The sequence below is a fragment of the Danio rerio genome, chromosome 22, assembly GCF_052040795.2.
Source record: "Danio rerio strain M-AB ecotype USA chromosome 22, GRCz13ab, whole genome shotgun sequence".
Taxonomy (NCBI): Eukaryota; Metazoa; Chordata; class Actinopteri; order Cypriniformes; family Danionidae; genus Danio; species Danio rerio.
In genome coordinates this window covers 10,472,474-10,498,243 of record NC_141042.1, presented here as the reverse complement: position 1 = coordinate 10,498,243, position 25,770 = coordinate 10,472,474, and the positions used below count along the sequence as shown (strand labels likewise).

The following is a 25,770-nucleotide window of genomic DNA, read 5'->3' as shown; positions in this document are numbered from 1 at the left end:
ATAAATGCACGGCTACGCTCGTTGCATTTGCCGTGAGTCACATCGATCATTTGACGCAGAAGTTTAAACCGGGCTTAAAGGGTTGTGGCTGCGTAAAAATTGTGCTTTATAAGTTGGTGGTTCATTTTGCTTTGGTGACCCCAGATTAATAAAGGGAATAAGCTGAAAAGAAAATGAATGAAGTTTTGAGCTCAGCTCATCAATAATGATTGCAAAAGCTACACCGTTTTATATTTTATATATAATAATTTTTTTTTTTTTTTTTGAGTGTGTTTTCATTATTTTTCTGCTTTCCTGGATACTTTGTCCAATAAATATGCATTTAACTCTCACATGAACTTAACATGAATCTCAGTCATTGTCCTTTCTGTCTTCAGTTTGTGTTATTGCAATATTACAGAGGAACGGTGTGAGATCCTGACTTCAGCTCTGAAATCAAACCCATCACACCTGAGAGAACTGAACCTCAGTCAGAATATACCTGGCGACTCTGGAATGAAAAACCTCAGTGATTTACTGATGAATCCACAATCCAAGCTGGAGAAACTACAGTTAGTATCATCCCTACAGTATCATAAATATCATAATGTACAGCAGATACTGTTAGAATTAAGATTATATTCAGACAACAGGAATCAAGCCACAGCATTAATAAAATTTCTTACTATAAAATTTTTCAAATGCTGAAATCTGACCAAAACATTCACTGCTAAATAGGATTTGTGAGAACAGACTAGAAAACTGAGCTGTAAAGATTATGTTGACAGTGTTTCATTCATACTGAACAAATGGTGAATTTTCATTAACTTTTTCAGTACCTACTTTAGTTTAAAATGAAATAAATCCATAAGTACTCAGTGATCAAATTGTTTTAACTGACATATCAACATGTATCTCAGTCATTGTCTTTTCGCTTTCTATCTTCAGACTTTGTAAATGCAGTATTACAGAGGAACAGTGTGTGATCCTGACTTCAGCTCTGAAATCAAACCCATCACACCTGAGAGATCTGAACCTCAGTCTGAATAATCTAGGAGACTCTGGAGTGAAAACTCTAAGTGATTTACTGATGAAGCCACACTTAAAGATGGAAAAACTATGGTTAGCATCATTATTCTGTACAGCAGATACTTTGAGATTATTGATGTTTATTTATTCTCAGACAACAGGAATCAAGTGAAAGCATTAATAAACTTTCTTAAAATTATTCAAATGCTGAAATCTGACAACTATTCAATGGCTAATCAAGAGCAAACATGAGAACAGGCTTGAAAATTAGCAAACAGGATTATTCTGACAGTGGTTTGTCTCCAGTGCATCCGGAAAGTATTCAAACCACTTCACTTTATTCACTTTTTTATGTTACAGCCTTTTTCCAAAATGGATTAAGTTTATTTATTTCCTCAAGATTCTACACACAATACCACATCATGACAATGTGAAAAAAGAGTTTTTGAAATTGTTGCAAATTTAACATAATAAAAACCTGAAAAATCACATGTAGGTAGATATTCACAGGCTTTGCTCAATACTTTGTTGATGCACCTTTGGCAGCAACAGAGAATTTTGTTTCTTGTGGTCTGAGAGTCCTTCAGATGCCTTTTGGCAAATTCCAGGTGGGAAGTGGCTTCTGTCTGTCCACTCTACCATACAGGGCTGACTGGTGGATTGCTGTATAGATGGTTGTTCTTCTGTAAGCTTCTCCTCTCTCCACAAAAGAACGCTGGAGCTCAGAGAGAGTGACCATTGGGTTATTGATCACCTCCCTGACTAAGGCCCTTCTTTCCCGATCACTCAGCTTAGATGGCTGGCCAACTCTAAGAGGAGTCCTGGTGGTTCCAAACATCTTCCACTTACGGATGATGGAGGCCACTGTGCTTATTGAAACTTTCAGAGCATCAGAAAAGAAAAGGAGTCCCCAGCCTTGTGCCCCGAGACAATCCTGTCTCGGAGGTCTACAGGCAGTTCCTTTGTCTTCATGCTTGGTTTGTGCTTTGACATGCACTGTCAATCCTGGGACCTTATATAGACAGGTGCCTTTTCAAATCATGTACAATCAACTGAATTTACCACAGGTGAACTCCAATTAAGCTGCTGAAACATCTCAAGAATGATCAGTTGAAACAGAATGTACCTGAGCTCAATTTAGAGATTCATGGCAAAGACTGTGAATACTGATGTACATGTGATTTTTCAGATTTTTTATTTTTCTACATTTGCAACAATTAAATTTTTTTTTTTCACATTGTCACTATGGGGTATTGTGTGTAGAATTTTGAGGAAATAAATGAATTTAATCCATTTTGGAATAAAGCTGTAACATAAAAAATGTGGGAAAAGTGAAACGCTATGAATACTTTCCGGATGCACTGTATATACTGGACAACTGGTGAATTTCCTGTGATGGAAGGAAGTGTTTAGTCAGGTTTTCAGGATTTCTCATGAGATCTGCATGTCGTGTGATCAATTAAATACAACTATAAAAATAAAATCAAATGGGTTATAATAGTAATAATGCTTTTTCAGTAATTAATTTAAAATTAAATAAGACCATAAGTACTCAGTGAAAATTTTGTTTTAACTCGCACATTAACTTATCATGTAGTCATTGTCTTTTCTCATTCTGTCTTCAGGCTGTGTAAATGCAGTATTACAGAGGAACAGTGTGTGATCCTGGCTTCAGCTCTGAAATCAAACCCATCACACCTGAGAGAACTGAGCCTCAGTGAGAATAATCTGGGAGACTCTGGAGTGAAAAACCTCAGTGATTTACTGATGAAGCCACAGTTCAAGCTGGAGAAACTACAGTTAGTATTATTATACTGTACAGCAGATACTGAGAGATTATTAATGTTTATTTATTCTCAGGCAACAGGAATCAAGCCACAGCATTAATTACTTTCTTAAATTTATTATATGCTGAAATCTGACAACTATTCAAGAACTAATCAAGAACAAACATGAGAACAGTCTAAAAATTAGCAAAAAAACATTATTCTGACATTGTTTCATTTATACTGGACAACTAATGAATTTCCAGCGATGGACAGAAGTGTTTAGTTTGCTTTTAAGGATTTATCACCATGTAGTGTGTATCAGGATTCTGCCACTTTGGTCTTGTCAATTCTTATTTTGGTCCAGACACTAGTGCTGTCTTGTCTTGTATGTTGTGCTCGGCCCAAGTTTTCTCGGGTTAAGCACTTTTATCCTGTTCTTGTCTGTCTTTGTCTTTTGTATGAGTGCTGTATGATCCGATTTGTGTGATCCACTGTGGCAATCACTGATTAATAATGAGACTAAGCCAAAAAAAGAAGATGAATGAATATATACAGTTGAAATCAGAATTATTAGCCCCCCTTTGAATTTTCTGTTTTTTTTTTATATCGCCCAGATGATGTTTAACAGAGCAAGGAAATTTTCAGAGTATGTCTGACAATATTTTATCTTCTAGAGAAAGTCTTATTTTTTTTTTTATTTCGGCTAGAATAAAAGCAGTTTTTAATTTTTTAAGAACCATTTTAAGGTAAAAAATATTTTAGCTATATTGTTTTCGATTAGTCTACAGAACAAACCATTGTTATACAATAACTTGACTAATTACCCTAACCTGCCTAGTTAACCTAATTAACCTAGTTAATCCTTAAAATTTCACTTTAAGCTGTATAGAAGTGTCTTGAAAAATATCTAGTCAAATATTCTGTTATCATGGCAAAGATTAAATAAATCAGTTATTAGAAATGAATTATTAAAACTATTATTTTTAGAAATGTGCTGAAAAAAATCTTATTTACCTTAAACAGAAATTAAGAACAAAAAAAGGGCAATAATAATTCAAACTTCAACTGAATATACATGTAATTTCACTCATTTATAACTTAAGAACAACTCCAGACTTGGATTATAACTCAAATACTGCTCTTTTGGTTTGTTCATTCATGTTGTATTTTCATGATTTGATTTGTTCAACAATCATGTGTTTTACTCACACGTGACCTTCACACAAATTCCACTCATTGTCTTTTCTCTTTCTGTCTTCAGTCTGTCTCATTGCAGTATCACAGAGGAACAGTGCGAGATCCTGACTTCAGCTCTGAAATCAAACCCATCACACCTGAGAGAACTGGACATAAGTAAGAATCAAATTAGAAACACTGGAGTGAATCTCTTATGTGACGTACTGAACAATTCAGACTGCAAACTGGAGACACTGAGGTAAGAAACATTCACCTACTGCTTTAACCTTAACAAGGCTATGGGGGTATTTTATGGCTTATTCTTAAATGGGATCATGAACACCTTCAGAGTTGTGAGTCTTTGTCTTGAGACGCCTGCTATGAGGATGGTTTTGTGGATGGGATCACAGGTGTAAGAGACAGTCAGCTCGGCCATGGATTCAGGAAACGTTGGCTGTTTTTTTTTTATGAACTCCACTCCATTCAAGACACCCATTCCATATTTAGTTACTGTAAGAATTGAAATATTGCAAATATTCTGATATCTTTGACAATTCAAATCATGAGCTGAAAACAGAGACTGGTAACTTCACAACTCAGCAAGGGGAATGCGGGAAAAACCAGTTCCTGCTGCATTTGCATCTGAGTCTGCTTCATCCCCCCAACTCACACATATGGTCATTTCAATGTTTGAATGTTCTAGAATTAACCAAACTGACTTTAACTATCATGTTTGATATCATTTGAAATGTCTCAGTGCGATTGGTACAATGGTCTCATTCTCTTAGAAATAGACATAATCAGAACAATAAATATATAACTTCAGGCATCTTTTGATCCACTGTGAGGGGTGTGACACTAAGTGTGAATGCCTTTTGTTATACATTCACACCCCCTTCCTTGAGGGAATTCTTGGATTATTTAAGGTAAGGCCTAAGAAGGACTCAGGGCGATTCTGCCTAACCAGATCAGCCCATAACATGGGGTCTGCCCCATGTTATGTATATTTCAAAGTCAGGAATGCATCTTTTTCATCTTGGAGTTATCTTTGATAATTTGATGTTTTGTATTGATCGTTTATAAATTGACTGATTGAATTGGCATAATACATTTACCTGACTAATAAATTGTTATGTTTTGAATGATTCAAACAGAGTTCGTGTTATTATCACTGATAAATGTTGTTGTCCATAGCACTACAAGCCACTGTACAGGTTAGTAACGGACTAAAACATGTTAGACGGAGCAGCGTGGCACGCTATTCAATGTTGTTAGAGATCCGACTAACAAATTGGCATTTATTCATGTATACTTGGACTGTAAAAGGCCAACTATTTAGAACAACAAAATATTGTTGAAACTACTTTAAATGTGGATATTTAGGCCTTCATCTACAATAGTATAATCCTGCGCGATTATTATTAAAATACTTTGTCTTGATTAAGTAAATAACAGATCCATGGGGACCACATAAAAATCTCCTAAATTGAGTAAGTAGTGTTCTGCCTTTTTAGGAGAGTGGTTAATCGCCTCTGTTTAATGACCAAGACTGACAAGCTTGTAGTAAGAGATTGTATACCCGGCCGGTGCAAGACTCGAGATGCTATCGGAATCTGAGTAAATGAAAATAAGGTATAATAACAAATCAAAAGAATATTCAATCATAATCTAAAATAATGTGAAAGGAAACAAAATAATCTTATCAATGTTTTATAATGGGAGTCAGATAAAACGAGGATGAACATATTAATATTCTAAACCATCTCATACTAAAATTGGAGTCAGATATGAGTTAAGTTTAATATAAATCAACATTGTGCACTGGAAAGACCGAACATGCAGTGAACCTTCATCCACCATTGGATACCGTCATTGGACCAACTGGCTGGACCCTACAGTTACATAATTTTGTTCATTAAGTGCAAATATTTCTAAATGTGGGTCTAATTTCCAGCAAAAGAATAAATCAACCAAAACGACAAAGTGTGATCATCCACCATGCCCAATATCCAAACACACATCCTACTTCTGATTCCTATGCACTTATATGGTGGACAATTCTAAACATTCATTCTTTTTTTTTTCGGCTTAGTCCCTTTATTAATCTGGGATCGTTACAGCTGAATAAACCGCTAACTTATCCAGCATAAGTTTTACGCAGCAGATGCCCTTTTAGCTGCAACCCATCACTGGGAAACATCCATACACTCTAATTCACACACATGCACTACAGACAACTTAGCTTACCCAATTCACCTATACCGCATGTCTTCGTACTGTGGGGGAAACAGGAGCACCCGGAGGAAACCCACGCAATCACGGGGAGTTCATGCAAACTCCACACTGAAATGCCAACTGACCCAGCTGAGGCTCCTACTAGCGACCTTCTTGCTGTGAGGCGATCATGCTACTCTCTGCGCCACCCTGACGCCGGCTTTAACAACATGCTACACATAATTAATATTTGTTAATATGTTACAAAAAAAACCCCACAATGTTATTTTAGAATATCCCAGTTATAAAATCGGTTTGAGATGAATAACGTTCAGTTTCTGACATCCCTGCTGAAAAATCCAACTTTAATCAGCCTTAGCTGGTTGGCTTGAGATTTTGGCCACTTCCAGCCTGGTCTTAGCTGGTCAGGCTGGAAAAACCAGCTTACGTGGAGGCAGGACAGGAGCAAGCTGAACTGGCGCCCTAGTCTAACGTAATCATGCCGCCCTCAAACCAAGAGATGATTGCGCGTATGACAGCGAGGACCGGGGAGGGGAGTGTCGCAGGAGTGATGCCCCCTATTATTAAAGCTGATTTATACTTCTGCACCAAGCAGCTGCCTGGGTTGCCTCTATGGACGCGCTGGCCCTGTGTGAAGGCATAAACTCTGCAGGGCTGAGAGTCCAGAAATTAGTTTGACACTCCTGCATTAAACCTCTGATAACCATGATTTCTTCCTCTCTGTCTGTTTGCCTTTTTTTAGACTAAACGACTGTGGCATCACAGATGTTTCTTCTTTAACTCAGTGTTTGACGAACACAAAAGCTCTGCAGTTTCTAAAAGTGCTTTATCTGAGGGAAAATCACATTGGAGACTCAAAGCAGGAGCTCAGTGATGTGGTACGAGACTCAAACTGTGAACTGAGGTCAGTAAACAACACAGACTGTGTTGAAAATTATTATGTTTTATTTAAACAAAGGGTTTGTCTGAGCACAAAGTGTGCAGTGTGTCTGCGGTAGTTGAAGAGAAAGAGCAGAAAAGCTGCAAGTCAGAGCTTTATCCAGCAAAAGCATTAGGGCGGACTCACATTAGGTACAGTTGCCTTGAACTAGAGATCTGCGCTGGACTAAATTTTGAATCCTGCTCCCGCCAGGTTTTAGTCCGAACCCAACCACTCCCGCTTATATTCAGCATTTGTTGTCCTGCTGCCCGATCCACCTCTTTTTCTACCCGCCGTGCCCGTTCGGGTAGAACACACACATAGACAGCAACAAACAAGCTAAACACAGCATCTCGCTCTCTCATTCACACACATACATACGCGTGCTTGCTCGCTCGGGAGTCAGGAGCGAAATTGTAAGACCATTCACTCCTGTCCAAAATTACACCAGTTACCGGCTGCTCCCGTGCATTATTCGGACATTTATCCGCGCCGCAATAAATCTGGTCGGGTCCCGCAGCTCCCGCACACAGCCGCAGGAATGCAGACCTCTACCTTGAACCATACCAGTGCAATTGTCCTCGATTTGCGCATTTTAATAATCTATGACAGTTTGCGTTCATTGAAAGTTAAGAATGATTAATAAATCCATATAAACAGTACCCTAAACGTGACGTCACGTCTTCAGTTTCGGGCTCAGGCGTGCTTTGCACTCACACTACAAGCATGCCACACTCTGGCACACCTCTTTCAACTGGGCCAGGGCTGGCCAACTGAACCGCACCTGAGCCCAATTCAGAGCACTCACACTATTAAACTAATTGGGAAACGGGCCTGCGCACGGTTCAGATAGCATAGTGTGAGTGCGCCCTTAATGGCTTCAGCTGTGAATCATTACAGTCTGAAATAGTTGTAGAAAACACACAGCAGCACATCAGAAATGTCTCTCGCTCTTCTGGACTCTTTTTTACTTTTACTTTTTACACTTAATCTGATATTCTTTAAATTAAGTACTTTTTGTTTGAAGGAAAAAGTTCAATAGGGCTGAGTGAGAGTATACTGTTTCTCAACACCCAGTTCATGTCACACAGTTTGCGTATACCTCTAAGCACATTCATTTATTTAAATTAATTTGCTATTTGTGCTCAGCCAAGCCTTCACTCATTAGTTTGTGTTTCTCAGTAGGAGTCACAGCATGGAATTGTTTAAAATATTTTCTAGGAAAATATATGTGGAAACGAATGTAGAATCAGTAATTAATATCACAGATCACAGGGATTTATTTAAATGTTAGTCTCAAAAGTTAGTTTTTCAAAATATAAGGTGCTGTAAATAATTAGAATTTTGTTTCGAGGAAAAATGATGTTTTTTCTCCTCTGCTTCCTCCTCACAGTGTTGATGAATTTTCACTGCCAGACTTTGGTCAAATCAAGGACATTAAATGCTGTATATCATAGTTTTTGTGAAGAAGAGATGCATCAGGTGAGGATCCACAGAAGAGTGTCATTATGCATACAGACGTTCAGCTTTACCTTAAGCATGCAATACCTAGTGTGACCTGCATGCCAAATTTGACTATAATGCCAGATTTGCCTCACACGCAGTACACCGACCATCACAAAGAGTTTGTGAAGTGTGCTTCAGGCTTAATAGTGTACTACTTACCAAGAATTTCAAATGTATTCATACCACTAAATTACCAACGATAAGCAACTTTACTGTCAGCATATCAAGGCACCTAGAGTTGATCTGAAGCCATTGCATTTGACTCTAGGAGTCAAACAACAAAGAATCAAGTCAAGAATCTTTGTGTGATTCTGGAGTTGTTATGTTTTCTGAGAAAATGGTGAATTCATTACTTAATGTAACAACTGTATATATATATATATATATATATATATATATATATATATATATATATATATATATATATATATATTTTTTTTTTTTTTTTTTTTTTTTTTTTTGCTGTTCTTCAAAAATGTAATCTTTATTCCTCCGATTTCCCATTTAACAAGCGTTGTTTATGTAGCCTACTGACCATATTACCTGCTCTCAGTGCATTATAATTTACCGTAAATACCTTTTTTAATCCAGACACTGCCGACATTATTGCAAGAGAATCACTTCAGCACCAGTAGGGGGCGATATTTTACCTTTCTTAACATTTTTCAACCAACAGCTGCGGTAAGAAGAGGTTTAGCAATTAGGCCTAAGTAAACTCGTTGATTATTCACGATGATTTCCGTCAAATGTTGGTTTCTTTCAATAAAGTTGCTGTCCTTTTAAAAAAATGTCTTAATTTGAGCTTGGTTAGGTCTCAAAACAAGGAATAAGGAGTCTTGTTTCATATGTAAAATTTCTATTTCATGTACTCGTGAACACAACATCTATAATACTAAATTTAAGGGTTTGGGGATTTTTTTTTTCTACACACGTTTAAATGGAATGTCCGAATGTATACGTGAAGTGTGTTTAATTTTCTGACTGAGCAGTTTGAGTTATGCAAGTTTTTGACTCTATGATGGCATAAAAACAAAAATATTTTTGCATATATATATATATATATATATATATATATATATATATATATATATATATATACATATATATACATTTTTAAGGTAACATAGGCTACTTATTTTAGCTTTCAAAATACACAAACTGGTGATATTAAAGTGGTTTAAAATATCTAAATTCGGTTGGTCTCAGCTATTTAAATAAAGTGTTGATTAAAGGAATATGGCTTATTTTTTTTCAACTTTAACCCATGTAAACTGCTCATCTAAATCCCACTGGAGCTCACAGCATATTTCGGCACTCTCTGGAATCAAGAAACTACATTTCTTAAAATTGGCTATCATTAAACGTACATTAAGAGATTGTAGCTCAAGGGATACTGTAACAGTCACCACCAGGAAACCAGTCATTATCTCACAGTGCTTTTTATAAACAGGATGAGGGAGGAGAAGTGATAAACAGGAACACAGAACAATGTTCGGTCTGTTTGACTCATTAAAACACCAAGAAGTATTTATAATAATGGAACCTTGCTTTACAGCAGTACAAAATGTATTTAAAAACAGACAAATCAAGCAAAAATAAAACCTATAAATAATGCGATCTATAAAAACAGAAATGAACAGTGCAAGTACTAAGCAAGAACTTCCGATTCTTTAATACTGATATCTTCTGTATAAAAATACTGGCTCTGTGAAACAGGAGTTAAAGATTACTCACTGTTCTGGAAGTAAACCTTGACTTAAACATAAGTAGAAAATATTAAACATACAGTAAAAAACGTGGCAGTGTTGATTTATGATAATAACAGTAAATATGAACAGATCCTGGATCCTCAACTCATGTCCTGATACTTGAGTACACTGTGTGATCTTCCGTAATGACGTCCTGCAAGAAAACACAAGGGTCATAAGCATTAATTAGATACAAGCTAATTCATAAACAGACATTAGGACATTTTATGAGCAGGGTTAAAATCTGCAAGCCTTTAATTAGCTATTTCTGTGCTGGGTTTTGTTAAAAAGAATCTAATTTTTAAAGTCTAGGAGCAAAAACATAACACATCAAATAATAATACAAAATACTTCCTAACTTAAAGGCTTACAATGTTAATTCTAGCCACTTATATGGTAGACAAAGCTACAGCAGCTCTTTCATATAACTAATCTAGACAAATTATACTGTACACAAATTTAAACAGGTAAACAATTGCATATTATTCAGTAATATTTACTCAAATGATTATGAAAACAGAATACATACATACATTTACACATTTAAGTAAATAGACAAACTGAATCATGCACTCACAAATCTCTCAAAAAAAAAAGGAAGTTTGAAGTTTGAGCACTCAAAGCGTCCTTGTTTGATCAAAAGCAGCCTTTATTTAAACTGAACTTTCTCTTTGGTGTCAGTATGACTGTAACCACAACCGCAGGATTACACACATAAAGATACTTTACAAAAGGGGATTTTTTACAGTGGTGTCATAAAAGAACCATTTTGGTTCCTTAACCATTTCAATGGTGAGTTTTCCTGTGTTTAAAAGAAATGTTACACTCTTTTTGCCCATTTCAAGAGTTCACACTTAGCTGATAATCAATAAAGCGTATTTGGCATGCTGTCCCGTAATATCCTCAAGCCTGGGCCTCCCTCCCGTTAGAAGGGCGAGAGGGAAATTCGAGGTCAGGTAGGTCTTGAGAACTCCCCTGCTTGTCACCGTGAGAAGTGTAAACTAAGGTTGTAATGGGTGATAATTTGTTTTAGTCGATTGGCTATGGTTATGTTTTTGGACGGTGGGAGGAAACCGGGGAACCTGGGGAAAACCCATGCGAACACGGGGAGAACATGTAAACTCCACACAGAAACACCAACCGGCCCGATGGGTAGGACTGGCGGTGTTCCTGCTGTGAGGCAACAGTGCTAGCCACTGGGCCACCGTGTCGCCCCATCAGAAAAAAGTGGGAGGATGTAGGGGTGGAAAGGGGGGGAGTTTCAAGATGAAGATAACTGGAGTGAAAAACTCAGGTTATTTATAATGCTTCTGTAATCATCTAATAGGGCTGATTACGGAGCTAACAAGGAGCCAGCCGTGTTGATTATAAGCACGTGATCCTCTCGAAATTAGTTTATGAATAAACCGCACTTCATAGCTTCCATATAGATAAACAGTTTAGTTTAACCATTTGTGAATGCATTCAGCTCCAAGGTCTAGGTAGGAGTACTTTTAGTTTAGCTTAGCATACATTTACATTTAGCAGACACTTTTGTCCCAAATGACTTACAAATGAGGAGACATTAGGCGATTCAACTCTTCTCTGACTGAAAATGAAAAGTTGCTATTTTCTAGGCAAATATGGAACTATACTCTTATTCTGGCGTAATAATCAAGCAATATTGCTGCAGTACTAAGACTGCAGCTAGAGCTGAGCCTTAAAATTGGCTAGCCTCTATATATACAACGTGACCACCTCCTTACTCTGGCAACATGACTTGCAACCATTTTGTGAGATGATTCGGAACCTACTTTAGTGCAGATCCTGAACCATATCTATTTAATCCAGAATACATGGAAGTTTTTGATTTTCAAGTTTTTTAATATTATTGTGCCTGTTGTACCATGGTGAAATTAGGCTATTTTAGCCTGTGAGTGTTTCTTTAACAGCCTCATTCACACTGAATGCGTCTTTGCTTCTAAAAACATGAGACGCTTTGCTTTGGAATGATTTGAAAAAAAGTGCAGCATAACTTATGAGGGTGTCTGGACACAGCCACCGAACACTTTTAAACAGAAACCTGTGAACAGTTGCCCCGCATTTGAGTTCTTTTAAATGCTCTGTTGCTGCATTTGAAAGCAGTGCTGCATGAGAAAAGTGTTTTAACTTGACATTGCATCAAACGTGGTGCTCACGTCTTTAACATACACAAGATATGAGCATAACAGTCACATCCGTCAAGTGTATCGTTACATTGAAAAACAATAGAAAAGTAGTGCATTTGAAAGGAAAAATGCATTCTGTGTGAACAGTACACTTAGAATATTATTTGCTTAGAACAGTCAAAGTCCTTTTAAGGCTAGTCATTTCACTCGGCGGCCATCTTTGAAATGCCTTTCGGCCAGTATGCTCGGCATTCAGTCTAAATGGCAAAACATCAAATTCTCCAAAACTGTTTATCAAGCTTACGATTACATTACATATTTGGAATCACCAATAAAACTACACAACTGTTCATAAGTTTTAGATTCTAAATGTTCAAATTAAACAAAATTGGCATTTTTTAGGTTGCCCAAGGTAATGCGCACTCGAAAAGATCGAGATCACGACACCAGCCTCATTTATGGCCGTGATACACATTATCATCCTGGAATATGGACACAATTTTTACAATAATACAATCTTACCGTATTCTGAAGACGTTGTGTACAGAATATTGGTTCAGCATAATCCATCTCTTCCTCTTGAATATTGGCTGAATTGATAAGAAAACGTATTTTAAAAAATTGTATAAATTTTTAAACAATATACATCCGTTCCACCACATCCCAAAGGTGCTCTATTGGATTTAGATCTGGTGACTGTGGAGGCCATTTGAGTATGGTGAACTCATTGTCATGTTCAAGAAACAAGTCTGAGATAATTCACGCTTTATGACATGGCGTGTTATTCTGCTGGAAGTAGCCATCAGAAGATGAGTACACTGTGGTCATAAAGGGATGAACATGGTCAGCAACAATATTCAGGTAGGCTGTGGCGTTGACAAGATGCTCACTTATTACAAATTGGCCCAAAGTGTGCCAAGAAAATATCCCCCACACCATTACACAACCACCAGCCAGAACTGTTGATATAATGTAGGATGGATCCATGCTTTCATGTTGTTGACACCAAGTTCTGACCCTACCATCCGAATGTTGCAGAAGAAATTAAGACTTATCAGACCAGGCAACGTTCTTGTATTGTCCAATTTTGGTGAGACTGTTTCCTGTTTTTAGCTGACAGGAGTGGCAGCTGCTGTGGCCCATTCGACTCAAGGGTTACCATGTTGTGTGTTTAGAGATGCTCTTCTGCATACCTTGATTGTAACGAGTGGTTATTTGTTTTACTATTGCCTTTGTATTAGCTGAAACCAGTCTGGCCATTCTCCTCTGACCTCTGGCATCAACAAGGCATTTGCGCCCACAGAACTGCCACTCACTGGATATTTTCTCTTTTTTGGATCATTCTCTGTAAACCCTGGAGATGGTTGTGTGTAAAAATCTTAGTAGATCAGCAGTTTCTGAAATACTCAGACCAGCCCGTCTGGCACCAACAACCATGCCACATTTAAAGTCACTTAAATCACCTTTCTTCCCCATTCTGATGCTCGGTTTAAACTGTAGCAGATCGTTTAACCATGTCTACATCCCTAAATGCATTCAGTTGCTGGCATGTGATTGGCTGATTAGAAATTTGGTTTAACGTGCGCAGTTGGACAGGTGTACCTAATAAAGTGGCCGATGAATGTACATAAGGTATTTTTAAGTAATACTGAGATTTCTTAATTTAGCTTAATTTAAAAAACTTGCCTTTTCCCATTTGTTTACATTTTCTGCGGTGACAGCACAGTAATACAGCACACACCAATGCCAGAAATACAGCAAAAGCACTCGGCAGTATTATGTGTGAACGCTGAACAGCCCCTGAAGATAAAGAAGGAAGATGAAATACTCACATTTTTATTTCACTAAACACAAATGGAGGTTATGAGACCCTGTGATACCTGAACATGTCTGACAGTGTTGCGTGTTGTTGAGGTGTGTAGTCTGGTTGGTGAATGAATAAGCCACAACGCAGCTGTACGAATCATCCAGACACTCCAGGTGCAGATAAATGCTGTTGTTAAGATCAGACACTTCAATGCTGGAGAATAAACTGTTTCCTTTGTACCAGGAGAGACTCGCATTGCTCACGTTCAACACAGAACAGTTTAGCACACATTTGGGGACTGATGATGATGATGAAGGATTTTGAACTGATGTAGATTTCTCTGTGATGAGAGGAGTGGGCAGACGAGCTAGAAAAATGCACATTATTTAAATGCAATTAATTTTAATCTCTATAATAAGACAGTTTCTCGAACAAGCAGGTTATCAAACAATTGTTTTGTTGTGGACGACTTAAAAAAAGAGTGAAAACACAATTGTTGTACTTGCATATTGATATGCATATACTTTAAATGTGGGGTTACAATCCTGCTCTAACATTATAACTAATTTTAAACCTATTGCTTTGCATTCTGATATTTCTAAAGTTTCTAGTCACCACCACGGGCATTAACTCACCATAGACAGCAACACTGAATCTCAGGTATGAAGATCCTCCACTGCTGATGATGTTTAGTTTATAAAGTCCAGAGTGTACAATTCTAATTTTTGTGATGGTCAGAGATCCAGTTTTATTGTCCATCTTCAGTCTGTCTCCATATGTCCCATTACTGTCATAAAAATCTATGTTCTGCTTATAGATTTCAGCTATCCGACTCTCTTGAGGTCCAAACATCCACAGTATCTGATAATCTCTTTTTACATCAGTAACATCTGTGTTCAGAAGGACAGAGTCGCCCTCCATCACAGATACTGACTTTACTTCATCTGTATCAGCACCAAACACACCTGGGGAAAAATATTAGGATATTTATTTTGTCTGTTTAACAAAGTATTTTTTAACAAACTGAATATTTATAAGGTAGATCCACTAATTATCTCATGTAAAGAGAGACAGTTTAACGTTCCAGTATTCTGAATACTAAAAAACAAATAAAACAAAAACATGCCCAGAGATTTAAGTAGAGCAGTTATTTAAACAACGCTAACAGACAAAAATGAGGACCACATACCATTTGCGATCAACAAACACAAACAAAAGAAGAATCCGTTGTCAATGAGTCTCCTAAACCGCTCAACAAACATCCTCTGAAAAAAAATCCACATTAAACAAAAGAGCGCGAGCGAAAAGTTACATCGGTGACGGTGAGGTTCCAAAGCGCAGATTCATTTGCTCGATCTTTAATAGCAAAGTTAAAGCCTGATGATTACGTCCGACTTGATGTAAAGGCTGTACACTAGTGTACACTGAACACGACGCAATGCGCGAGCGTACTAGCCTACTAGAGCAAACTATTGCTTTTTTTTGCTTACTTTGCTCTCTACAGCACAAGGTGTTGAATGACTTGAATCTTTATGGTCAAAAAAGAAAGTCTAATTTAGCCGTCGAGTTTATAAAAAAAGAATGTCGTTATGTAACTGCTTTGCCATTAAATCGACATGTTTCTTTTTCTTTTTTTTAAAGGAAACAGCAGATCGGTACACAGTTGTTCATAATAATCCATCCATAACACAGCATCTACGTCATCATCTGCTGCTGGCATCTATATAACTCTAAATACTAAGCCAAATAATTCAATTAATTTTCATCATGCATTTGGGTTTGATGCAGCTTCACAAGAAACAAATGGAAATTGCATTTATTCAGAACACATTAATATACCTGAAACACATTTCTATATGACATATACATAAAAGTTGTCAAATATTTGATCAAATTTTGTAAATACAATTGAAGTTGCTCAGTTTAAAATTAGCATCCGTATTTTAAACACATTTTTAGTATTAAATTCCCCATGTTCCAAGTTTTGAACGAGAGAGTTTTTAGGAGAGACTAATTTGCAACCACATGATTTATATTTGCTTATAGGCTCCATGATTTTGCATATTGTGCACTGCAGTGTTCATTGTCAATTCTCCATTTATATAGTGGACAAGTCTAGAGCTATACTATTATAGTCACAAAGTATGACACCTAGACCGCCTGAAACTGTAACAGAACCGTTCTTTCAGTTAACATCTAGAGTTTTTTAAACGTTGGGTGGTAAGCCACCATTTCCTTTACAGCTATAAGAGAAAGCATCTGTCAACCTTCTTATGAACATGTTTAACCTCCAAAAACTAGTGCTGATGCCTAAATTGGCTAATGCCAAAAGAAGTAACACCCTAAACACACAAGTTTTGGGTCACATGACACTGGTCAATTATGTTCAAGACCAAAAACAACTTTGTTGAAGCCTTATCTTCCACATCTGTATAACAAAACACACATTCATGCATATACATTACAAATGCACAAACAGGTTTGCTGTTCGAATGTAATTTAACAGCTGGTTCTTTAGCAATGTGATCATTTAACCTGTACTTTTGTTCCTTTTGTCTGATGAACAAAGCTTGACTCGGTTTTTTGACTTTCAAAACAGTGACGTACTGGCTGTATTCATATCAGCAGCAATTGCGTCATCAACAAAAGAGAAGATAGACAGGAATGTTCCTCAGCATATGGTAGTAAACAATAATTCTATCAGTGATGTAAAGTAACAAATTGCAAATACTTAAATTACTGTGGTTTTTCTCAGGAATTGTACTTTAAGTAGTTTTAAAAATGTGTACTTTTACTGGAGTACATTTTTAGTTCTGTATTGGTATTTTTACTATTGTCCTTCAACTTGCAGTCACTATTTTAAATGCTTGTCTTGTGATTCCCATCCAATCAAAACACTGAAGACATGGATGCTTTATAACTGCAGCAATCATGTCCAGTGTGTAGCGTTGGTGCAAAATTAACACACAATGACTGAAAGACTGTTTAGATTACGTTACTGATGAGAAGATGAAGAATGTCAACTAAATGATGGCTGAAATCTTCAGATGGCCTTAAGCAAATAACAAGATGTACTACATAATGTTACGTTTTCAAACAAATGCACAATTTATGTGTATTCTATCAGTGCTGCATGAAGTTGGTTTAGGATAAAATAATTTACCACACTTTTTAACACAATTTGCAGGGTATAAGGTGAAATAGTTTTCATTGCGTATAACTCGATACTCTTGAGAACTTTTCAAAAGGCTACATTTACTCAGAGTAGTATTTAGAACAGACAATTTTTAACATGTTTGAGAGGTAATGGTACTTTTAGCTGAGTATGATTTTTCAGTACCCTTGCTACTGCTTGTTGTTAACCTTGTTACTATATATGTGTTCCAGTTCCCTTAAAAATTCTCAATGCATTTGTTTCCAGTGAAGCGCAGAGGTCTGGTAAGGGAGATTCTCATCTTTTGTTAGCAGATGCAGCCCTTTAACCACTCCTACACCTTGTACACAATAACACGCAAGTGCACTCTCTTGTGAGCCAATTATAGGTTAGCCAAAATACCACCTGCTGCATTCACCAAAAACAACAACACAAAAAAGCGCTTGATCGTCGACTCTGACCTATATAGGTCTGACCACATGCATCTTTTTGGTTATGAAACTGAGCTGCTAGAAGCCTCTTAAGTTTATTCTAATCCTAAAAAAGGTCACAAGCACAAGCACTTTAGCACAAGTGCAAAACAAAGTAATTATGCGCTTTATGATATTATTTAGACCCTCTATAGGGACAAGGACGTAGCGGGTCTGTTTATTTGAGTTGGGTCTGTTTATTTGTCGTTTCCTTTTTTAAAACACCCAAAACGTGAAGCAATCTTGGAGAGGACCCACAGATAAAATAAACAAAAATATATTCCCTACACCCAAATTAAACTTAATACACTTTTTATACCACATTTAGTAATGGAAGTGCGGTGTATGTTCAGAGGTAAATGAAACATACATTCCTACATTGCAAAACAACAATTTTTGATGTTTAGGATGATCCAACTTAGTCTTGCTGATATCCTGGTAGACTGTAGCTCGAGAGAACTTATTAGCTTTCATTGTAGTATTTTCCTGAATAGAGAATCCTGATTGATTCCAGTCAAAGGGATTATATTCACCTTCAGTTAGATACAAACCATGAATTTATTTTGTTGTTGTTGTTGTTGTTGAACACACAAGATATTTTGAAGAAAAGCTGCAAACCTGTAACCATTGACCTGCATAGTAGGAAAAACAGATAGCTTACAATGGAAATCAATGGTTACATGTTTCTAGCTTATTTCAAAATATTCTCTTTTGTGTTCATGAGAAGAAAGAAACTGTTAAAAGTTTGAAACAAGTAACGAGTGAGTAAATTGTGATCCTTATTTTTATTTTGGTGATATATACCCTATATATAGATCATAGACATATAATCATCAGTAACTACACTATCCTCAAAGCGTATAATTCCGAACTTGAAAGCATTATAGGGCCCCCTGGTGGCGCCTTGAAAATTATAGGTTCTTGACTTCAAAGGAATGGGATGTGGGTCAAACTAGTAAAATCTAATTACACTTCAAATTAATGTTTCTAATTATATCTGTCAGTTCAGTTAGTTATAGTTATATTTTTAATATGAGTGACGTATCTCCACAAGTGTTTGTTTTTATTTATTATGCTTGTAGTTCGTTTTTTAAAGCCCTCCCCCTAACCACCCCACATTGTTTCGTAATGCTGTGGTCCATTGTCTGCTTATCTCAACTGCTTTTGATCTCGAACACACACACATCCGGTGGGGGACAGAGCAAACTGCCGCGAATTTCAAAGGAAGTTGGAACTGTTGAAAGTCGGCACTCAGGGCTATTTTATTCACTTACTTACTCTATGTTAATTATGTTATTCACTTTATTAACATTAGGTAAGTACAGATGACTGTGAGTCATTTATAAACGAATCATAACAAAAAAAATTGTTAGTTTACTAGTTTGTTATTTCACTGGTTAATTTTCACTGGTGAAAGTCCAAACACTGAAGAGCAAATCCATCTATCCTAGCTTCACAAGTCCCAAAACCATGCAAGCCAGTGGCTACAGTAGCAAGGAACAAACTTCACCAATAAACAATGGTCATCATAACCACATATTTTGATGCTAACATTTTCTAAATATTTAAAAAGAAGAAATATGAGAATAATACTTGTTTTCAAATTACAAATGTATTACTTCATACATCGTTGGAAATAAAATAGTAATGGGAATAGCTATAGTTTCTAATTTAAAAATTGTTAGTTTTAAATTAGAAACTGTCGCCTATTCCTACATAGCAACATTTCTCTGACCCAGATCTGGCCCACACAATCAGCTATTGCTTGGCCCACTTGCTGCAGTGAATTACGGTACAGGATTGAACTAAGTCTAGCTTCCATACAAGGGCCAAACATGGACTGTTCCATATCCGGGACCAGGCCATATCCTGAGCTGCTGCTGCGCTGATGGTCGTGGGGAGTGGAGAACATGTGTCTGATTCCAGCGACGCTCCAGGGACAGATGAGTCTTCATTGAGGCCATCTTCCAGCATAAACCACGGCGAATGAAGTTCTGCACAAGACTTTTGGCCAGCGGAGAAATTAAAATGGTCGTGCCCAACTGAGTCTGGTTCTCTCAAGGTTTTTTTTTCTTCACTCCCATCAGGTGAAGTTTTTTTTCCCTCTCCGCTGTCGCCACTGGCTCGCATGGTTCAGGATTGGTAGAGATGCGCATCGATGAATTTGCTCTTCAGTGTTTGAACTCTCAGTAATGATTAAATCACACTGAACTGAGCTAAACTGAACTAAACTGAACTTAAACACTAAAACCTGAACCACACTGTTCCAGTTACTATGACCATTTATGTGAAGCTGCTTTGACACAATCTTAATTGTAAAAGCGCTATACAAATAAAGCTGAATTGAATTGAATTGTATCTGGGCCAAGTCTCAGCTAATTTAATAACCCATAACTGGGCCAAATATGTTGGTGTGTCACAACTGCAAAGAATTTAATAAACCCATGAAGTATTTTGCTTTGCCACACATTTACTTGAAGCAACCTAATGGGTAGAAATTTTCTTTATTCAAAAATAATTTAAATGTATTATAATAGTGGGTCAAGATAGGCCAAACTTACATATACATTTTTAACATCTGGGCCAAGTCTTGGGTGCCACCTTAAAGACGGTGCTACCTCTGTCAAACCTGGGCCATGTTTGGCCCACATGCTGTATGCCAGTGCCAGAAAAATGCCTGCTGTGCCAGCTTCATGTCAAATCTGGAATAAAGAGTTTTTTTCATTCTTCTTTAAAGAGATCAGTGTGACTTTAGAAAGAGAGAGAGAGAGAGAGAGAGAGAGAGAGAGTAATTTAAAGCAGTTTTTTTTAAAGAGGTTTGGCTGGTTGTCCACATACATGGACCCTGAAACTACTATTTTCTTTAAATTCTGGCCAGTGTAAGGATTTTCAGAAATCTGGTAATAGTGGGGGTGTGTGATCACTACAACCAAGGTTTTTGTCTCATAGTGTCATCGCGTGCGCTGTTTCCTACTGTTTAATTGCCAGACATCTTTATTTTATAGCTAAGCCTAATGCTGGGTTCAGACCAAATGCAGAGCACTGGAAGATGGGACTTAGGCATAAATTTTGCCATGCAGAGATTATTCAGCTCTCTTCATGTGTTGGCATTATATCAGCATGCCCTTCACAGTTCTTCACAGTTTTTTTTTTTTTTTGCATTTTCATGTGTATAGATTTTTCAAATAAAGGCAGCAAACAAGTATAAAAACCCGTGGATGTTTTGTTATTTTTAGATTTGAGTTCAAATATGCAATGCACGTAATTTAGCCACTCGTTGATCATTTTAATGCGTTTATATCTAGCGATAGGTGGCGCTAATGTACTTACACAGCTGCGATCTGCCGCCATGAAACAAAAGGAGAAGTAGCCATCACAGTCACCAGCGCAACCCAACGCCGAGTCTTCATAGCTTGAGGTTATTTCACATCTTTATACAATTATGAAAACATTCATGTTGAAATGTTATGTTACAGGGCGATTTCTGTATTGTTGTCATCAAGTAGTGCTATATTAGCGTCTTTTCTGGCGCATGCTAACTGAAATAAACATTTACCTCAGATAGCTGGAGAATTAATGTTAAATAATGTTAGATTTAAGGGGTTGTTTATTTACTTAAAGTGGGCTGTAGTTGGATTTGGCTTCTGAGATTGAAAACATTTCACATTAATAAAATGTTGTTACTACTATTTGTAATGGGTGTTTCCCTATTCATTGTTTTACTGCCTCCAAAATTATAATATACAAAATAACATAAAGGTAAACCAAGCACAACGTTTGTGTTTTCACAATCAGTGTTATATTTTCAGAACACAAGACTCAATGATTAAGTCAATGTGGTGTATTTATTACACTCTAGTACAGGATCTACATCCTCCACTGGGGGTGAATCTGCTGAAATATTAGATTATTTAACAGCAAATAAAACAACAGTAAGTCAAAAATTCTCAGCAGATTTTACTGTCGACTGTATCTGCAGTTCATGCATTGTCATTTATTTTTCTAATTGTCCAAAAGAACTGGTTGTTATAAACATTAAACAACATTGTTATAAAGTTAATAACTGATTTATATATTTGATTTTTGCAGATTTTCTTCTCCAACCACACAGTAATTCTCCCTCAGTGAAGCTCATATTACGTTGATTAATAGTAAATGATGAAATATCACCATCAACCAGCAGGTGAAGAATAGTTTATGAGGGCACAGTGAGAATATGAGTGATCCAGAATCCTGCACAATAAAACTGGAAGATGTTGAAGAACAAACAGGTTGGTGATTATTCCTAATTCTTTTTCTTCTGGCCTTTTTTATAGAAGTAGTACCGTTGGCACCCTCAGGGGCAAAATGTTTTCAGAGGCTTGATGATGATAAATACAAGGAGAAACATTTTTAATCAATTGTAACATATTTGTTTGCACCACTAAAAAGGCAGGGTAGAAATAAGACATGCGCTAATATCCCCGTCTGAAAGGCAGACCATGTTATCAGTTTTCTCTCATTAACTGCAGGGAAAGAGTTAAACAAAATCCCTTATCAATTTCATAAACATCATAAAACCAGCTGTACGTGTAAAGCACAAATAATGTCTTTCAATTTGGTCACGTCCTTCATCCTTCAACCAATCTCAATCATTGTAAACTTCTTGCTTTTCTGTATGATCAGTTGCTCTGTTTTTTAGACGTTTGCTCCCTTTTTTTGCAGTCTGAAGTGCGTCGAACGCACAAAATGCTCAATTTACGCTACAGGATGTCTAATCCAATCTTTGAATTGACTTCACATGAAAATCACACGCACTTCATCCGCATTTGCTCACGGCACAGGCTGCAACAACCCCTGATTTAATTAGGATTTAATTAATAATTTAGCAGGATTGTAAAAATTTGTGACTATTTGTTGATTTTGCGCTGGATTCAGCAATCGTGGAATCACTAAAAACTAGAGGGCCAGATAACATGAGTTAAGGCATTGTTCTGATGTTGTTTCCTTTTGCATTTCTCTCTTTTTTTTAATCTATGATGTTTTTCTTTTAATCGTTTTTACTTTTGTTTTAGACCTGCTAAATGAAAACAAAGAAGAGGAACCGATTAAAAGGGGAGAGAAAAATGACATCAAAACTGCAGAAAAACTATCATTGAAAAAAAAAGTGAACCTTAAACTTCACATGAAGATTCATAAAGAAATGACGCCACACACATCTGAGAAGATTCCCACAGGAGAAGAAGCCCTTACGGATAACATGAAAATCCACTCTGAGGATACAGTGAACGATTGTGATGAGACTTTCACAAATACGGGAGATCTTAACACACAAATCTTAACTCACACTGGAAAGAAAGTGTACACCTGTGATTTATGTGGGAAGAGTTTTCGTGATCCAAGTACTTTAAAAATCCATCATAAAAGACACAAAGGTTTGAGAGATCAGGTTTGCTCTACATGTGGCAAGACTTTTTTTACAAATAGCGCTTTAAAAGATCACCAGTTAGTTCACTCTACAGAAACGCCTTATAAATGTTCATACTGTGACAAAAGATTCAAACGGTTACAATATGTGAAAATACATGAGAGAATCCACTCTGGAATACAGCCGTACACGTGTGATCAGTGCGGGAAGAGTTTCAAATATAAAAGAGCTCTAGCTTTGCACGGCATAATCCACACCGGAGAGAAGCCGTTCACATGTGATCATTGCGAGGCGAGTTTTGCCAGAAGGGACGGCCTTGTTAATCATAAGAAACTCCACACCGGAGAGAATATGCACAAATGTGATCAGTGTGGGAAAAGTTTCAGAAGGTTTAGTGTTTTTAAAGAGCATCTGCTGACTCATACTAGAGAGAGAATCTATAAATGCGACCAGTGCGATAAAAGCTTTTTTAGGCCAGGTTTCCTAAGGGACCACCTAAAAGTTCATACAGATGAGAGGCCATACGTGTGTTATTTGTGTGGGAGGAGTTTTCGTTATACAAGTGCATTAAAGTTACACCAGAAAAGGCACGGCGGTGTGAAGGATCATGCTTGCTCTGAGTGTGGGAAGACTTTCATTACGCATAAAGCCCTAAAAGATCACCAGTCAGTTCACACTACAGAAACGCCTTATAAATGTTCATACTGTGACAAGAGATTCAAACGGTTACGATATCTGAAAATACACGAGAAGATCCACACTGGAGAACAGCCATACCAGTGTAATTTATGTGGGAAAAGGTTCACTTATTCTGCTACTCTGTACAGTCATAAAAAACGAGCATGTGTGAAAACAGAGTAAGCAGTTTTGAGTTCTGATCTTGTGCATTTTAATGTGATTCTGCCTAGAGCTGATAGTTTTGATAATTGATCACGTTTTGTAGTTGGTTAGAATGTGTCAGATGTAACTTAATAAAACAAGATAATCATTTCTGCTTTTGAGCTTATATATTTTTTAGTAGTTCTAGATGCCGGTTATGGTCTTGCATGTTTTCTTCAGATGTCATCAATGCACCAACTGGCAAGGGAAAAATAGTTCAGGCATACAAGACTTTAAAATGCATTCAATTGTTGTTAACATTAATGTAAATAAGAAGCATCCCAGTTATTTAGAACTCTTTAATCCTCTGAATTTAGTGTAGAATTGTGGGTTGTCAAAAAATTAAATAGAATCATTTTTTTTCTATTTTTATTGACAGAGTAAAAGGTAAAACCACCAAACTATTAGTAGGTGCAGAATTCACCTATCTCACTGAGATTTATTCTTGGTTTATTTATTTATTTATAGTTTACATTGCTTCCTGTATAGCATCAGCTGTGTTTGAAATTAAACCCATGAAAACCTCTATATTCACATTACCCAATATACTAATATCTACAAATATGAGGTATATATCACAATACACCACAGGTTACTCTAGAAAAACTAAAGTATACTCAGAGTATCCGTGGGGTCTTAAAAAGTCTTTAATTTAAAAAACACAATTTTAGGCCCTAAAAAGTCTTAAATTCACTTAAATATTGTGATGTGTGTCTTAAATCATTTTAAACAGGTCTTAATTTTCCTTTGTCCAAGTAAAGCTACCTAATTGGGCCGGAATCCATCCAGTCACCATCGATTCATCCTAATAAAATCAGGGAAAGAAAACTAAAAACAATTACACAATTTCCTCATGATAATATCAGAGCCTTTACATTATCCTTTACACTATCTCATTCATGCAAAAAATATTTACAGAAATAAGGGGGAGTAGACATAATACATGTAAATAGGCATGAAACTTAAGGTTTTATAACAGAAATGCATTAGGTTGAATAGAAGTTACACTCAACCAATTTGGACCAAAAGCCAACAAATAAGTTTTTGATTATTTATGTATAAATATACTTTTAACCATGTATGTTTAACAATTATCATTTAAAAAAAAGTAATATTATTTTGAAACTAGTGCATACAACTAGAGTTCTCTTGTTTTGACACATTAAAGTGTCGCTAAAAAATAATTCCATTCAATTTATTTATTTTTTTTCCTGTGGCAAGCAAAAAAAAAATATTTGAAAAATCCATTGGCAAAACTGGGCCATTAGAAATACTAATTAGGGTTTAGCCTTGAATAAGTCTAAAATTTAATTTATAATGGTCCTAAAAGGGTCTTAAAAAGTCCTAAATTTGACTTGATAAAACATGCAGAAACCCTGTACATAAAACATTACAGTTCATGATAGTTACTATAGTGTGGTTCCAAAACACAAGTGTTTGCTAAAAATTACTATAAGAGTTTTAATGTGGGTAAGTTGTTAAAAATGTATAGTTTTACAAAGGTAACTTTCTACAAAAATGTATTTTATGCTACTTGTATTATAG

General features: G+C 36.5%; 3 protein-coding genes across 4 annotated transcripts in view; 2 read left to right on the top strand and 1 right to left on the bottom strand.

The window, feature by feature from the left end:
* The window catches only part of nlrc7 (NLR family CARD domain containing 7), a 31,103-nt gene extending 22,156 nt beyond the window's left edge, over positions 1 to 8,947 (top strand). Inside the window, 6 exon segments of one of the 2 annotated variants that reach the window (NM_001444430.1) lie at positions 378 to 551; positions 928 to 1,101; positions 2,634 to 2,807; positions 4,039 to 4,212; positions 6,931 to 7,092; positions 8,501 to 8,947. In NM_001444430.1, the coding sequence (NP_001431359.1) occupies positions 378 to 551; positions 928 to 1,101; positions 2,634 to 2,807; positions 4,039 to 4,212; positions 6,931 to 7,092; positions 8,501 to 8,564 (922 nt within the window). In that variant the 3' untranslated portion in view covers positions 8,565 to 8,947. 2 annotated transcript variants of the gene reach the window in all.
* A 1,089-nt stretch (positions 8,948 to 10,036) lies between these two features.
* On the bottom strand, positions 10,037 to 15,762 carry zgc:171686. The gene is given in 6 exon segments (NM_001111153.2): positions 10,037 to 10,515; positions 13,031 to 13,098; positions 14,195 to 14,308; positions 14,389 to 14,682; positions 14,951 to 15,280; positions 15,505 to 15,762. Coding segments are annotated over 6 exon segments (948 nt in total). The 5' UTR covers positions 15,599 to 15,762; the 3' UTR covers positions 10,037 to 10,467.
* A 5,533-nt stretch (positions 15,763 to 21,295) lies between these two features.
* On the top strand, positions 21,296 to 24,339 carry LOC147838440 (uncharacterized). Its single transcript, XM_087303978.1, has 3 exons — positions 21,296 to 21,357; positions 22,029 to 22,210; positions 22,994 to 24,339. The coding sequence occupies exons 2-3, from the start codon at positions 22,156 to 22,158 to the stop codon at positions 24,205 to 24,207; spliced, it is 1,269 nt and encodes a 422-aa protein (XP_087160104.1). The 5' UTR covers positions 21,296 to 21,357; positions 22,029 to 22,155; the 3' UTR covers positions 24,208 to 24,339.
* Positions 24,340 to 25,770: the final 1,431 nt, after the last annotated feature.